Source organism: Conger conger, chromosome 18, assembly GCF_963514075.1.
Source record: "Conger conger chromosome 18, fConCon1.1, whole genome shotgun sequence".
NCBI lineage: Eukaryota > Metazoa > Chordata > Actinopteri > Anguilliformes > Congridae > Conger > Conger conger.
In genome coordinates, this window is record NC_083777.1 from 5,857,246 (window position 1) to 5,875,000 (window position 17,755).

The 17,755-nt window shown below is 47.2% G+C and overlaps 1 protein-coding gene across 1 annotated transcript in view; it reads right to left on the reverse strand.

The window, feature by feature from the left end:
• tacc2 (transforming, acidic coiled-coil containing protein 2) overlaps positions 1-17,755 on the reverse strand; it is a 66,394-nt gene that overhangs the window by 35,561 nt on the left and 13,078 nt on the right. The window contains exon 3 of the mRNA XM_061228023.1: positions 15,544-16,236. Within this exon, the coding sequence (XP_061084007.1) occupies positions 15,544-16,236 (693 nt within the window). The remainder of the gene's footprint in view (positions 1-15,543; positions 16,237-17,755) is intronic.

Genomic DNA, 17,755 nt, shown 5'->3' on the forward strand with positions numbered 1-17,755 from the left:
TTACTGCTAACACACATTTACACACACAGACACACACACATACACACACACAAACAAACACATGCACACGCACACTACAATAGCTTATCCATCAGTTTGGTTTTAAGAGGCATGACTTTTGCTGATTGCAGCCAAACAGGGGCTTTGTGTTTATCGAGTGAGAGAAAGGCGTAGACAGGGTTACTCTGAGCTGAGTCAGAAACATTATTATTGCATTTTTCAAGTCGGGTAATGGAAAGATGGGGAAGGTTTAATTAGATTATTTGTATTCTAGTTAAAACTGCAAAGGATCTGGGCATCTTCTGTGAGCTTAAGCAAAAGCATTTTTACACACCACTTCAAACAAATTGTTGCCATGGCGACTGTAAGTAGCTCTTGCCATATGCTTGTGTCCAATAGACTTGGCAGGGTGTCACAGTCCTTGCACACACTCGCCCGCAGGTATGCACACACACACACACACACACACACACACACACGCATGCACACATACACACACACACACACACACACACACACACGCATGCACAGAAACACACACACACACACACACACACATACACACACACACACACAAATGCACAGACACACACGGACAAGCACAGACGCACACGCACAACAATACACACACACGCAGACACACACATGCACAAACACACACACACACAACAATACACACACACACATCTTTGAATTTTGAATGCCAGCTAGCTGCCCAAGGGCCTAATGAATTGGCCGAGTCTTGGTGCTTGATTTATTTTTTTTATATATTGCTTTATGAGTCCCAGTGTTATATGCTGTTACCAGACAAAACTGCCCCCGAGCACTTCATAAAAAATACACAAAGCAAAGAATGAAGATTTCCTCCCCTGCACTGTCAAACCTGAAATCCATCGCTAGCAGGGCACAATATGGGAGAACAATGCCCCAGGAACAGAGAGATACAAAGAGAGCGTGAGAGAGATAAATCACGATCGCTGCACAGTCTCCAATTCTTATTAATATTCATGTTCCTAAATGTGTTGATCACAGACAGTAGTAAATACCTTGTTTGGCCATGTTGCAATACACTGCACTGTGTCAACGCGAGAGAAATATAAACACACGACAGCGCAAGGTGGGAGAGAAAGAGAGGAGGAAGAAAGGGACAGGAGGAAGAAAGGATGGAGGAAGAAGAGAAGAGGATGAGATAGCTAATCATACGCAGTGTTGCCATCACATATTTTTCACGCCGAGACACTACACAGATACAGCCCGGGTAGAAAAAAACAAAGAAACGGGCAGACAAAGAAAAGGCGAACGAGGAAAGAAAAAAGCAACGCGTATCGAGGTCAGGGAAATATTCTTGACGGCATATTATTCGCAAAGTTACTGCTATCAATCAGATAATGGCGTGGCTTACACTTGGTGCTAGTCTGCATTAATGTTTGCTGTGGCGATATGACAGTATGCTGGTACCATATTCTGAAATACCGATGAACTACATCAGAATCAGAGTGAAGAACAAAGAGAGGAAAATGGGTTGCAGACCATGGTGGGGGGGGGGTGTAGTCTGGGCAGGGGCAGCTGTGTGATTAGAGGGGGTGAGGAGATTATCCGTGGTCCTGGTGCAGCCCAGACGGTCAGGACGTTTACGTTTAATTTCCCGCCTGTCTGAACGGACATGGAGGCTGATAGCACCGTGTGTAAAATTACTGATAGCTTTCTTTCTCTATTTTTCATTCCTGCTTATACAGTGCCCGTGTTCTTTTTTTCTCCTCTCTCTTTCCACCCGTTCCTTCTCCACCCTCTTTCTTTGTCTGCCTGTCCTCCACCGCTGCCTTCCCTCCATCTCTCTCTCTGAATCCTCCTCTCCTCGACAGACTGGGGGATTTGTGTCTGTGAAAAGCCTTAAATCCCAAGTTTAATACCCCACCAGCAGACTGGGCTGCTACACGCCGCTGATATTATAAAAATCAACCAGTTTACACAAACATACAGCCGTACACATGCCCGTGTGTATTTCTGTGTCTGTTACACTCTGTTGTATAAATTATTTTTCTCCTTTCCTCCTGCAGTGTGCGTGTGTCGGTATCTTTTCCCTTCGCCTCTGCTGATTAAGATCCGCTCCCAGCTGTGCTAATTGGGAAATCACCCACACCTGTGTTCACTGGGAATTAGAGCTTCTGGAGCCTATAAATATTCTGCCCTCAAGAAGCCAGGTGCCATGCTACGCTTGATGGTTCTTATGGGCATGCAAGTATTGCTGGCTGCTTTGTCTAACGTGGCTCTATTTGTGTTCCTAGACTTTCTGTTTCTGTTTTAGTTTGTTGTGTTGTAGCTGTACTGGGAGTAATTCAGGTTTGCCACAGTAGGAGTCCTGGACACCCCCCCCTCCCCCCTTTTTTTCTTTATGTCTGATAGTCTTCATTTTGGGTTATTTTTATTATGAGAATTCTTCAGTTACAATATTTTCAGTTTGTTTTTGAGGCACTTATGTCGCGGTCAATACTGCCCCCTGCTAAAGGGACACGTGTGTGTGTGTGTGTGTGTGTGTGTGTGTGTGTCTGCTTTATGGGAGCATATGGGGATGGAGCGGCCTGTCATTGATTAGGGCCCTGATCCTGTGTATTGGGTAGCTGTGGGGCTGCAGCCCTCTATAGACATCGGAGTTAGCCTCATAGACGTCAGAGTTAGCCTCCTGGACATCAGAGTTAGTCCCATAGACATCAGAGTTAGCCTCATGGACATCAGAGTTAGCCTCATGGACATCAGAGTTAGTCCCATAGACATCAGAGTTAGCCTCATAGACGTCAGAGTTAGCCTCATAGACATCAGAGTTAGCCTCATGGACATCAGAGTTAGCCTCATGGACATCAGAGTTAGCCTCATAGACATCAGAGTTAGTCCCATAGACATCAGAGTTAGCCTCATGGACATCAGAGTTAGCCTCATAGACATCAGAGTTAGCCTCATGGACATCAGAGTTAGTCCCATAGACATCAGAGTTAGCCTCATGGACATCAGAATTAGTCCCATAGACATCAGAGTTAGTCCCATAGACATCAGAGTTAGTCCCATAGACATCAGAGTTAGCCTCATGGACATCAGAGTTAGCCTCATAGACATCAGAGTTAGCCTCATGGACATCAGAGTTAGTCCCATAGACATCAGAGTTAGCCTCATGGACATCAGAGTTAGTCCCATAGACATCAGAGTTAGTCCCATAGACATCAGAGTTAGCCTCACAGGGGACAGGGGGACTGAGCTGGTCTCGTTGGTAGAAACGTGGGGGATTTATCTGGTGAACTAACTGACTTTCTGTGGGAGCTCTGAGAGCTTAAATGTGAGATTTCCTGGGCAAATGGTTCTTTCATTAGCGGGGATAAAGATTCAGTCGGGTGGGGGGGGAGGGGGGGGTATATGGCCCATGTTGATAGAGAACTCTGATGTCATGCTGAAGGAGGCGAATGGGGAGGGGGTGGGGGTAATTGGGTCTTTACAGAGACCCCTCAGACTGTGATTAAGCTGAAATAAATTCAGTGAGCAGATCAAGGGGCAGAGCGCACAGAAGGGTCTTGGTGGGAGGTAATGAGAGCGCCGTCCAGATCTGAAGCTGTCAGGAGTTACAGCCCCATCAGTCACCCAGCTCAGCAAAAGCAAAGTGCTCGGTCAGTGTGGAGAGAAGTGTGTGTGTGTTTCTGTGTGTGTGTGTGTGTGTGCTTGTGTGTGGTGTGTGTGCTTGTGAGTGGTGTGTGTGTGTGTGTGTGTGTGTGTGTGTGTGCTTATGTGTGTGTGTGTGTGTTTGCATGTGTGTGTGTGTGTGTGGGCAGGGAACTCATTTTCCAACTGCCGTATTGCTCAATATCAATCTCATTCTTTGCCTTTTCCCCTCATTACGAAGTTTTTCTCTCACGTTACTTACGCCTCGCTGAGACACACCTGATATGAGGAATATGCTGTGGATAGGGCTTTTTTTCCCTTCCCTGATGGGACAGACAGTCTGCTGCTCTCCTCCCCTGGGTGTTGGCTGTTACCCCCAGACGGAAACAACCCCCAGTGGGGGCTGAGAGACAGAGAGAGAGCCAGTGGGACACCTCAGTCACCACTCCACACGGTTACACACATTACCACGGTTACCACTGTATCCGTGGATGGAAAGCTAAAGAAAGCAGAATTCCACACTGATGGCAAATGAATGCAAATACAGAAATACACATGTACAGTAAATACACACACACACATACACACGCACAAACACACACACACACACACACACACACACACGCACGCGCACGCAGCTGCTTCATTGCTCTCGGCAACCACTCGAATCCCCAGCCAGACAGAAGAGTCGAGAGGAGGAATGAAAGCCACACTCCAGGAAACAGCATCCTCTCCCTCTCTCTTTCCCTCTCTCCCTCTCTCCCTCCCTCTCCATCTCCAACTCTCCCTCTCTCTAACACAAGGGGTGAAACTGTTAATCAACCTATTTTGTTTCTCAGTTAAAAAGCCTTTCACTCTGACACAGTGAAGCACTCCATTTCCACAATTCAAAGGGTGCAAACTGCTCCAGGTGGCTTTTCCTGGAGAAAACCCCGCTTAAAGGCACACGCTTAAAGACACACGCTTAAAGGGGCACGCTGCAAGGGGCACGCTTAAGGGCACACGCTTAAAGGGGCACGCTTAAGGGCACACGCTTAAAGGCACAGCCAATCAATCTCTGCCAGTTCAATTAAACTCACATTCAAAGCTCTATACTTGCACTGCACAAATTGCCCAACTGGAAGAAAAAAATACTCTCTGGTGTTGTGAAAATATAGATATATTAAATAATTTAAGGAAAAAATATAAAAATAAATTTATGAAATCATAAAGAGAAAATATGGTGCAATATAACAGAATATGAATGATTGGTTTTATAATAGAGACTGTAATTACTTTTATAATAGCCACTGTCCCTCAGGCTTAGAGCTGGCCACTGGTCCCTGCCAATTTGTCTGGAGCCTCCGACAAGTTTGAGAAAATTGGGAATATGTTTTTCTTCAGAGAAAATGTTTTCTGTGGTTATAGTATGTCACATCTGGACAGCCTAGCCTTGAGGATCTGTTTCTAACACTCAGCAGTATGTGCCTAACATTACAGTACTGCACTCCAATATATAAATATTATTATTTTCCCCTGGTTTCTATGTTGTCAGACAGTCTTTTCAGGACCAATTAGCATGTGAGTTGTATTTGTATTCCTGTTTCTGTTATTGATTCCCTGTGCATAATGCAGCTTTGTTTGTGCTGTGGTCCAAGTTGACCGACTCTAGTTGTGTTATTGCCTGGTCCTGAGGCTGACTTGTGTTGGTGTAAAATTAGATTTTTATTTATTTTAGGGCCTAATTGTACTACAGATTTTTCCAGAATTTAAAGGTCGCAGTATACATTTGTGTGTCAGTGTGTGTGTGTGTGTGTGTACAAGCATGCCTTCATATGCATGAGAAAATGCATGTTTGTGTACAGCATGTGTGTGTGTGTGTGTGTGCAAGCATGCCTGCATATGCATGTGTAAATGCATGTTTGTATACAGCGTGTGTGTGTGTGTGTGTGTGTGTGTGTACAAGCATGCCTGCATATGCATGTGTAAATGCATGTTTGTATACAGAGTGTGTGTTTATACTGCATCTGCACAGCTTATAGGGGTTGCCGCGGATCTGCCTGGTTACTGTTGCCGACAGATGTTCCCTCCTTCCCTATCACCACGGTTACAAAGTGTTCCGTACAGCACATTACAGCTTTGTCTGTTTATATTTCAGTCAGGATCCTTAAATGCTCCCCGATTGGCTGTATACACTTCTAAAGAGCCTATGAAGATCATTGAACATGAAGACAAACTCACTACTCCTACACAGAACAAAGACACAACATAACCATTCTCACACTGACACTGCAGCCATTGAGCGAATGTAAGGGAGGGATTGCAGTCGCAGGGAATCACACTCCGCCGTGAAAGAAAATGCAAAACAAGTCGGAGGGTATTTCCACTTTCATTGGAAACCGGATCGATTCGCTCAATGAATCGACAGACCTTCCGCCCCCCTCTCTCAGATATAAATAGAGGAATGACATCATCAGCCACAGCTCAGATAGCGTCTTTCCCGTTAAGCACTCCCCCAGTCTAGAGACCCAAAAGTACCAAACACAACCATGAAGAATATGCCATGAATACGCTATTAAAAAGATACATACAAGATTCATAATCCAAACTCTCTCTTTAATCATGAGATTAGCCAAATAAAAATCCAATTTGTGAAGCATGCCTTTGAAGAATTCTGACAAACAATCCATAGGCAGACTATGAATTTCACCTTACATAAGTAATGTTCCATATATCACCCCCTTGCTATCTTTTTCAGTCTATATTAGTATATTAGTTTCAGTTTATATTATACTGCCTTTGATATACAGTATGAAATGTACTTTGGATAACATCAGGGCATGTCATGCTTTCAGTTCTAAAAGTCTACGGATAAAATGATTGGGGGGATGGGATATCACACTACTACATTTGATATCATGAATACTATTCGCACTATCATTTCCTAGCAACAACATGCCTCCTCCTCTACACACAAACACACCATTTCCAGAAGCATCATCTGCTGGCAGAAACGGGTATAGTACACACACAGCGTGAACTAGTTTCTTAGTTTCTTAAGCACAGCTTAGGTTCATAGAACAAATGCTTCTTTCCTCGTTTGCTTGATATGGGGATTTCGCATTTAATACATTTTTGGTGCAGGAGCAATGGCCATAAAAGCTCACCACAGTCGTCCAGACATCACAAAGCCCAGAGCACTGACCCCAGCCTGGGCACAGGCGACTAATGAGTCCTTTATACGACACTGTTTATGTATTTATGTAAAACTGGACATTTTAGGCCGCGGTCCAGTCTTAATTAACACAACAAATATTAATGACCCAATTAGACAGCCACAATAAAAACAGATGGATATGGGCGTGCAGAACAGCCCCCTCCCCATGTTACTTTCACACACGCACACACACACACAAACACACACCCTATACGCACACATACACACACACACACACACACACAGTCTGTGCATATAAACAGTACACCTTGTGATGATGTCACAGTAATTCTACACAAACCCCTCCCCTCCTCCTCTCTCGTCACTTTCCCCCTCCCCCGTGAGCGGAATCAAAATAAAAACAGCGAGACAGACACCCCACCCCCACGCTAATTTCCAGCACCGCCACTAGCATTTCTACTCCTTCAAAACAACAACACTCTTCCTCTCAACACTACGTAACTCATACAATGCACACAGACCCCCGTGCCCGAAGAAATACACATGCACAAATACAGGCACATGAGCATGTAAACATGCATCTGCACACGCACGCGTACATCTGTACAACACACGCACGCACATATACACATGCACAAAGAGCCGTGTACACACACATGTACCATCACAAACACTGCCTATGGTGACTACTCTCATCTTTCACCACCATTACACACAATAACAACATCCAATTCCTCCATTTTAAATACAGACATCACGAACACACAGACACAGACACGTACACAAACACACACGGGATGTATAGAAGGATTATACCAGTCAAGCCTCGCAGAAACACCGAACGCGAGAAGAAGAAGAAAAACAATAACAACAACAGCGTCTTCCTCCTCCTCCTCCTCTTCCAGACACTCACATGGTCTCCGTGTGCTCCTGAGTCAGACAGGGGGCCTGCCCTTGGTCCAGAGACTCCGCGGCTCCCATCTTCAGCTAAATCCACCCCCCCACCACCCCCGCCAGTGAGTCCTGATCCCCGGGTCCCCCTCCCCCTGCCGTGCTGCCCGCGGGGCCGTGGTGCGGGGCCGTGTCCCAGGGCAGGTGCGCTCGGAGCTCAGCCGTGCTGCAGTGCAGTGGAGCAGCAGGGTCCAGAGGAGCTCACCTCCCGCCCCAAAAACATCTCCCTCCTCCTCCTCCTCCTGCCCCGATTTCCCTCTCCTGCTACCTCTCTCTGTTTGCCTCTCTACCACCTCCCTCTCTACCTCTCAGCCTCCTCCTCTCTGTGATTCTACCTCTCTCTCGCACTGTTTCTCGCTGGTTCTCTCTCCCCCGCTACATCACACGAGGTGCGGCTGACAGCTGGTCTCCATGACGGCGGGGTCCGGGCGGGGAGGACAGCGTAGACGGACGGGCTGACGGGAGGAACGGACGGAGGAGCAGACAGAGGAGAGCAGCACGGCGAGGCTGAGGGAGAGATGCGGAACGACGTGGCGGAGAGAAGAAGAGAGAAAACAGGACGGGCAGGAGAGGAGAAAGGGGAGCGGGTGATGCTCCTGTTAGGCCCCTCCCTCTTTCATTCTCTCGCTCCGCTGCTCAGAGCTGGTGCCGTCTGTCCCCCCCGCCCCTCCCCACACACACACACACACACACACACACACACACACACACACACACACACACACACACACACACACACACACACACACACACACACCTCTCCCCTGGGACCAGGCACATTTAAAAAGACAAGCTGTTTTTTTGGGGGTTTTTTTACAACTGAAACCAAGCTGGAGAAGGACACAATAGAATCATACAATGCTGATTCTCTCTCCTGGGAGTCTCTCTGCTCTGTGCGTGCTTGTGTGTGTGTGTGTGTGTGCCCTCAAGTGCCGCCGCACTGGGAGGCAGAGGAGCCGTAGAGGTGTCGCTGGCGTCCGGTAGGCGTGTCGCTGGCGTGCGGTAGGCGTGTCGTCTGCGTGTTGGTGGCGTGTCGTTTGCGTGTTGGTGGCGTGTTGGTGTCATGCGCAGACCGAGCTTCCAGCAGGGAGCGGGTGGCGTGGAGGAGTGATGCAAGAGGAAGTAAACAACGGGCTGGCGCTAACCCATATCTGCGCTAACCGATTCTTCTCATCTGTCACTCTCACACACAGACAGGACAGCTCACATTATTCACCTGCTTAATTACCCAAAACAACACAACACGTGGAAATCAATATGGCAAACGGTCAAAATAAATAGGAAAGAGTTTATATTTATATACAAAAAATCTATTCTGCTCAAATGTTTTGAAATCCTCTATTCATCAAACTGTTTTTAGCCGAGGATGACTGCATTGTTACTGAGGTTCAGTCCTTTTTGAAGGCGGGAAAAGCACAAGGTCTAATGCCACCCGTCTCTCAGTCATCTCATAATGAGTCCTGTCATCTTTCTGCTCCCAGGGGAGCCTGTCTGCTCCGTGCTCTGAAGATCTCATTTAGCTGCACTCACATCAGACCCCTTAATGTTTTAAATGTGTTTCCATCATTGCATGTGTGTGTGCATGTGTGTGTGTGTGTGTGTGTGAGAGAGAGAGAGAGAGAGAGAGAGAGAGAGAGAGAGAGACAGACAGAGGGAGTGAGAGAGAGAGAGTGGGCGCAAAGAATAGGTCTCAAATGTCCAGGGAGTGGGAATACCAGCGCTAACAGGTTTAGCCAGTGCCGGTGGATTTGAATGGCATTAGAGCTGAGAGCTGGGGGCCTGAGGCCGGGGGGGGGGGGCTGTAATGTGAGGATTACAGATCTATTGTCCGCTCATGGGAAATGGGTGCAAAGATCTTCCCTCCACCTGCAGCCTTCCTATCGCTTTACACTTTCTCTAAAGTGTGAAATGAAGACTACAGAGTGTGTGTTTGGGCAGGGCGTCGTTGTGCCTCCAGGTGGAGTAGAGGAGGGGGAGAGGGGGGGGGCTCCAGACATGATGAGAAGACCCAACACACCCAGATGCAGAGGCAGGAAGCTGAGATCCCCGCATTTCAACTCTTACTGTACTCTCATCTGAACCTGGGCAGACAGGTAGACACATTGGCAGATATACAGACAGATACAGCTCCAGATAAGCTAAGCTAACCACTTTTATTGTCCCTCACAGAAAAACACAGAGATGTAAGATGTACCACATGCACACATACACATACACACAAGCACACATACACGCGCGCGGACACGCGCGCGGACACGCGGACACACATACACACACACACACACACACACACACCCAACCACACACACATGCACGTACATGCGCAGACATGCACAGAAGCACGCACACACACACACAAGCAGGCACGCGCAGACACACACACACACACACACACATTCACACACACATGAAATAATGAAGCCCCTTGTGTGTCTATGGCCCCAGGACAGTTGCGGTTCAGATGCAGAACATGCCCAGCGGCCCACTGACAGACCCAGCCGATCGGCCTGGGATGGCCATCGATCCAACTAGGGCACCACGGGGAGTGGGAGCGAGACAACCACAACTAGAGAGTAAAGAACAGAACAGAGAAGACCGGGAGGCATTTTTAGAAAGCGCCAGCACCTACATTTTTAAAACAATTCAAGACCTGCAGAGCTGGTAAGCAAGGAAGGAAAGAGCGAAAGAGAGAAAGAGAGAGAGAGAAAGAGAAATTTCAAGAAATAATTGATGAAGGGAATTTTTCGTTCTCATTGCCTGCACAGAACTTTGCAGTAAGCCAGTGATTCAGAAATAAAATCAGATTCAGACTTTGTGGATTCTCTATATGGTTATATTGTCATAGTTACAATGTCACAACATGCATTATATAATTCCTGATTTTACTGTTATTAACATTCATGTATTTTGCCAAAATTATATTGCGGCTGATTTAAATTTAAATTTGAGATGGGGAGCGATAGTGAGAGATGGGAAAAGGAGAAATGAGAAATAGAGAAATAAATTTATATCGAGGAGCCGCTCTCTCTCTCTCCTCCTCTCACACTCTCTCTCTCCCTCTCTCTCTCTCTCTCTTTGTGCCCCCCTCTCCCCCACTGTGGACCAGCTGCACCGTCAGCAGGCCGGATGCTGATCGTCCCCACATTCGCAGCGTACCCCAGAACCCCCCAATCTACTCATGTACTCCCAGACAGGAGTGAGAGGGAGAGAGGGGCCAGCACAACAGCTGCTGCAGCAACAGACAACAGAGACAGGGCTAGAGAGGGGAGACAAACCGGCACGGCCATGGAGACCAGACATCTCCATAGCGATGAAGAATAGCCAGACAGAGACAACGATGGAGAGGAGTCAAGTCACCAGAGCGATGAGGAGGTCTGGTAAACACGATGTCGGAGAGAGAGAAAGGCGCATAGATTGGAAGGGTTTCTGAATAATCGGATGACAGAGCCACAGTCAGAAATACAGTGGAACCGATTTGCATGTTGAAATATTCAAGCCTAAAGTAAGAGAATTAGTGCTTCATTTGTCGTCCTGAATATATATTATCTACTGGATACAAGCAATATGAGCACACAGTATCTCCAGGATATAAGCAACATGATCACGCAGTATATCCTGGATATAAGCAACATGAGCACACAGTATCTCTAGAATACTTTGTGGGCATTTTGCGTGGCAACACGATCACACAATATTTCCTGAATTTATGCAAGAAGTGTTATCCAAGACATTGATCATCATTTCAGAAAATCAATTGAAAAAGCTGTTGACTCATTTTTCTGCCACTGCAAAGAAATCCTTTGTTTGGACAAACAAAGTATGTATCAAATTGCGCAGTCAAATCTGTACACAGTTCTGTCCCCCTCTGAATCAGTCAATAAACCGGGCCCCAATAGAAATGTACTGCCCCCTGCCCAGGATGGAAGGCCTGAAAAGCCATTTCGGTGAGGGGTAAAATTCAGGTTACGGCAGAACTACATCGTTAAAAATGCATGTTCTGAAGGATGTTAGGGAAGCAGAAATGTGTTATTAAAAAATGTATAAATCTTGCGGTGGGGAATCTAGGTCACCTGAACCAGCGTAACATGAGGGGGAGAAAAGGAGGGACGGGGAGGTGGTGGCAGAGAGGGGCGCAATCCCAAAAAGATGGATTAGAATCAGTCAGAGTGGGACCCAGACCACCAGCACCCAGTGGGTCCAGAAGGACAGTCAGGTCTCACGGGGGAGAAGTGGATTAAGACTGTACCAGAGGCTGGTGGGTCAGAAAACGCTCCTACTCTATGGGTTCATTTCAATCGCTTATTTGTTCTCTTCTTTGCTCCTGAATCAATCAAGGTCCGCCATCTTTAAGGACATTCCAACCTGTTAAATGCTCGTTCTCGGAGCTAGAAGTAGAAGTTGATAGCTCCTCCCATTGTGGAGTTCTTGGAACCTCACGCTTCGTTGAACATTCAATGCCACACAAACCTCCAGGCTGTTTCAAGAGGGGTGGGCCAAAAGGGTCAGTCAATAGCTGGCTCTCTAGCGCAATGAATTACTCTTTGTAGTGTGAGCATCCTAAAACGCTTTGACAATGTCACTCAGGAACACTAGGGCACAAGGCAGGAGTAGGAGTGTCTGAAGGCACAATAACTAAACATTCAGAAACTTAGATAGCACATTATCTTAGTTCTGGTGCTTTGGGTACAGATCACTTTCCTGGAAATCTATGAGACTAAAAGGATAAAATAAAAAGAATATTCCTTCCTACAGTGTTCAAGTGTTTTTGGTCATCTTTCCCTGAATGCTTTCTGCAGCTAGCCTGTATGAATGCACACGGAATACTGTGGTGGAAGCCATATTAATAGCACGCTACTATAAATAGGGCCAGCACAGCTCTGGGTGAGTGTCTACTGGAGGACGGTTTGATTCCTCCCCAAAACCGCACTCCTTCCAACACTGACTGTGCCACAGACTGCGCTGGCTGGATCCACTGTGCTGTCAGCACAGTGTTTCTGTGCCTCCTGGCTGAAGCTACATCAGATCCCTCATTCTGTGCAGTTCTTTTGTGTTTCATCCTCTAGTTTTCCCTTCAGTCAATTCTCAGAGACTTTCCTTTCCAAACACAGAGAGCAGTGGTTTATGGGTAAACAGGAGGGGGGGACTGTAGATGCCCATGGAAGCCCCATTCTACCTCAGTATCTCCTCTGCTTTCGAAGGTTCAGGTTGCCGTGTTCAGCAGCGCTTTATTGGCACAGCGTTATGCAGTGTTGACAATGCAGAGGTGACAGATACGAAGCAGTAACTAATCTCGAGCCGTGTCTCTCCACGAATCTTTCAAATATTGACACCTACACAAACGTGACGCGTTCTAATTGAACAACTATTCCTGCATCGTAGCACCGCGACCCTCCCTCGCTCTCTCTCCCCACCACACACGACTTACACGCCTTTCTCATTTTTACATAGCGGCATTTTACAATTTTGTGCTTTTACTCAAGCAGTTTGTGTCACGTGCCTTGATCTAGGTTACAGCAGCAGCGTCCTGCCTGGGAATTGAACCCGCAACCTTTAGGTCACGAGCCCTGTTTCCCCCAAACCATTTCACCCCACTGCCACCGCCTTTCTCCTCCTTTCCTCCCGCTTTCTCTCCCCTCCCCGCTGCGGTTCTGCAGTGACCCGGGGGCGGTAATCGGAGTACTGTGTAAACACTGTACAAACATTTGGATTAAACGATTCCCGGGAGCCGTGGAGAGAGAAACAGAGGACTCCCGGAGAGTCACAGTTTGAGATCGGGAAGAGTCATTCCCTGTCCCGGTTTCCCACGGTCTACCCTCCCATGTAGTAAGATTCCCTCTCCCCACGGTCAACAAAGAGAACCGACAACCACCGCTAATGATTTCACTGCCTCTCAGCTCTGAACACTTAGAGCTGCTGCTATTGTCAGGAATAATAATGCTTCTCCCACAAGGTTTACTCAGAGCAAGAGTGAAGACTATCTACAAGCAGCCTGCTGGCCTTCGTCCAAAACAAAACCTCTCAGTCCTCCAGTATACAGCCTTCAAACACAGACTGCGGTCATTCACACGGAAACACCCCTCCCTGCTGCGTGTGTGTGTGCGTTAGGGCTCGCACCACAGCAGAGCTCACAGTAGTGTGCTGAGATAACAGTGACAAAGTGCAAGGATGACAAGAGGACACGCTCCCCCTGCTGTTTGATTCAGGAACTACACAGAATTAAAAAAAACAACACAGAATGGTGATGTCATCTTTTTCAAACACTGCATGTGTCAAATCACTGCACCCTTTGCTGGAATATCAGCAATAATATTGTTTCATTAATTTCCGATGTGGTTTAATCATATTGAAAATATTGCCTTGTGTGCTGTGCTACCCAATGATACAATGATTCACAAAAGGAGTAGTGAAAGAGGCAGATTTATGCAACAAAGAATAAATAAAATCTGGGACTGCAAGAAATGCTGAAGATTGTTCCTCTCTGACCTGAATATGAACAAAAGTGTGTTCGGAGGATTTTGTCAGCTGATGTATCAAGCCTGGTCCTATTGCGTTCATACTTCAATAAAAATATAACCCTGCTGGACGAGTTACGTACATAAGCCAAAGAGTGTTTCAGGAGTTAGGACTGAGAATGAGTGGGCCTATTCTGAACAGGTACAGCGAGGAGGAGAGAATATGTCAGTGCCTGGGCCATGATTGTAACACAGGCACAAACTGCTGCAGTGAGGTTATGGAAATAAACCACAGAGACCACAGAATGAAGCCTGAACATTCTCACCACTGGCACGTCAGAAACAGAGGGAGAGGTGGAGAGAGAGAGAGAGAGAGAGAGAGAGAGAGGGAGTGAGATAAAGAGAGATATATGTTCTTCAGTGTGACCACTGCATTAGTGAACACAGGGATAAGTGTAAGGCTAAAACATCAGGAGATTAAAGAGGGCTGTAACAGCTTCTGAGATAACATCAGGCTCTTACACTGTTCAATGGTGACTTATTACTTATTAGCTCAGTACATTAACATCTTAATCGATAGATGAGTCCAAAGGCCTGCTTTGTGCATGTTTAGCCAACACCATGAATCTGCCTAAGTATTTGATGAAGTGTGTTTATTTATGCCTTTCTAAGAGGTATATTGAGTTCTCTAGTTATAATCACTGCTTGACATTATTGTTAAACTTTGTCCTTAGAAATGTACATTTTATCCAGGTACTTTGTTCCTTGATAGAATACAGCATTTAGATACTATCATGCAGCCATGATCACCCATATATTACTGCAAATACTTAAGACTAAGTAAGCTTCACCCTTAGTTTGGTAGTTTGCATGACATAATGACATAATGTGCAGTACATGTTCTTGTGAGAAGAATTATGAGAAAGGAAATCTAATCAATTCATTTCTACCCAGAAGACCTACAAATCCTGTGATAGGCTGTTAGCCTGTGGTCTGTGGGTTTGTAGTCAAGAACCACAATAATTCCATCACCATTTTCATGATAATCACCAATTTCAAATGAAATGTTCAAAAGGATTAAAATAGCAGGATACCAGATGTCCTCAGTAAAGTATATCACACTGATTCAATTGAAACTTACCGTTTGCAACTTCACCATCCAAGTCGTAAAAGATACGCAGAAACCCGCGATTAAAAAAAAAAATCCAATAGAGCTGAGAAGAGGAGATGAGAGGTGTGAAGGTAGAGGAGGAACAGGAGAGGAGGAGCGGGAGAGGTGTGAAGGTAGAGGAGGAACAGGAGAGGAGGAACAGAGAGGAGGAGCGGGAGAGGTGACCGTACCTGTGTGGGGCCTCCTCAGGGGGAGCGGAGCAGGGGGCAGCCGGACCCTCGGACCGGACAGTGGGGGAGACAGGGGGCTGCTCGGGGGTGGGGGGTGCAGGGGTGGGGGTCTGTGTCTCCGGGGAGTCGCTGGGCGGTGGGGTGGGCAGACACCTCTCAGGAGGGGTGGGGGGAGGGGTGGGGAACTGGGCGCTGTCCCGGGAGAGCTGGGCAGGCAGGGGGGTCTGGGAGGTGTAGTCTTTAGGTGGAAGGGGGGTGTAGTCTTCAGGCTGGGCGGGCAGGGGGGTCTGGGAGGTGTAGTCTTTAGGTGGAGGGGGGGTGTAGTCTTCAGGCTGGGCGGGCAGGGGGGTCTGGGAGGTGTAGTCTTTAGGTGGAGGGGGGGTGTAGTCTTCAGGCTGGGTGGGCAGGGGGGTCTGGGAAGTGTAGTCTTCCGGCTGGGCAAGCAGGGAGGGCTGGGGGGTGTAGTCTTTAGGTGGAGGGGGGGTGTAGTCTTCAGGCTGGGCGGGCAGGGGGGTCTGGGAGGTGTAGTCTTCAGGCTGGGCGGGCAGGGGGGTCTGGGAGGTGTAGTCTTCAGGCTGGGCAGGCAGGGGGGTCTGGGAGGTGTAGTCTTTAGGTGGAGGGAGGGTGTAGTCTTCAGGCGGAGGTGGGGGTACAGGGGTGTGGTCTCTCTCCTCTGCCTCAGTCAGGGACAACCTGCACAGGACGACGAAGAGGAAGACCACAAAGATGACTGACAGTATTTCCCATCACGCTGTGTAGAGGCAATGCTTTGGTTTTTTTAACACCCCCATTCCTGCCATTTTCAAGATATAGTTTCACTTTTCTGTCTTGCTGCTTAAGCCACCCCAGCTACCATGTTTTATAACTGTAGCAGACCTCAGCTGCAGCTGACACGGGTAAGGTGCAGCTCCATAGTCAACCAGCAGAGGCACTAATGTACAGTGAGTTTATGGGGAAAAAACATAAAAACCTGAAACCATGGCAGCCTCTCTCCCTGGGGTGCAGTACAGCCTATTTACATCGCAGCACTGGGCTACTGTTCACAGCGAGTGACTGCCAGAGACGCAACACGATGCGAGACCGCATTCTCCTTTTTATTTTTCCATTGCGCTTTTACAATAATTCCATCACAGTTTTAGAAAGTATTTGAAGTCAAAGCGGGGGGCTGTCTTGATGAATAAAGGGTCTTTGCCATAAGTGACTAATGCAGAGCCACATGACCACAGACGGGAAAGACATAAGTCAGATTGACCTATTAGGGTAATGCTTAAATATACACAGCTGGGCTCATTGGACAGATCCAAGAAAATCTTTACTTCCAAAGATGTACTGTGAAAACAACGATCCAACTAACCACAACGCATCATCTTCTTTGGCAGCGATATGTTCCGTACATACGTCAAGGGAAAAATACAGCCATCCAAAACACAGAACGCAAGCTAAGCATTAGCCTTACACTGAACTTAGAGCTAATTCCAGTGGTCTTGCACTCCAATTTACTCTTTAAGTAGTCCAGCAGAACTGAGACATCCCAGTGTAATCAAATCACCCTGCAGTTCTGTCCGTCCCCAACACAGGCCCTAATCCCCAAATCTAATCACCCCTGACTGCGGAGGGGTCCTAAAGGCCCATGTTGCAGCAAAGTTGTACAAAAGATGTAAAAGCTCTCGAGAGGAATTCAAACGCAGAGCGATTCCTTTTGCTGTCACACCTAAAGACAGACCACATACAAATACAAAGTCGTGTGTGTGTGTGCATTCATTTCCCTGTTCTGCGTGTTGTATCTGGCAAAGCATACTGCACACACACTATACCCACCCACTATACACACATAAACAGCCAAAACAACATTCACACAGAATACGATTATCTCTTAGGCACACTCTCAAGCACACAGTACTGTTCTTACTAAGACAAACTGTAGAAGTCTTGCTCTCACTCTCCCTCTCTCTCTTCATTCAAATTCAAATTTGAAGTGCTTTATTGGCATGACAAGCATGACTCTCGCTCTCTCTCTCACACACACACACACACACACAGGGATTACAGTGCTAAGTTAATTTCACAGTTGTTACGCTGGATGTTAGTCACAGCGTCTCTGTGTCTCTGCGTCTTCACTCCCAGTCCAAACGTCCCTCGTTGCGGGACGGTGCACACGTGCCAGTCGTCACCATGGCTCCCCTCACATGACAGCGATTAAAGCGGTTACTGG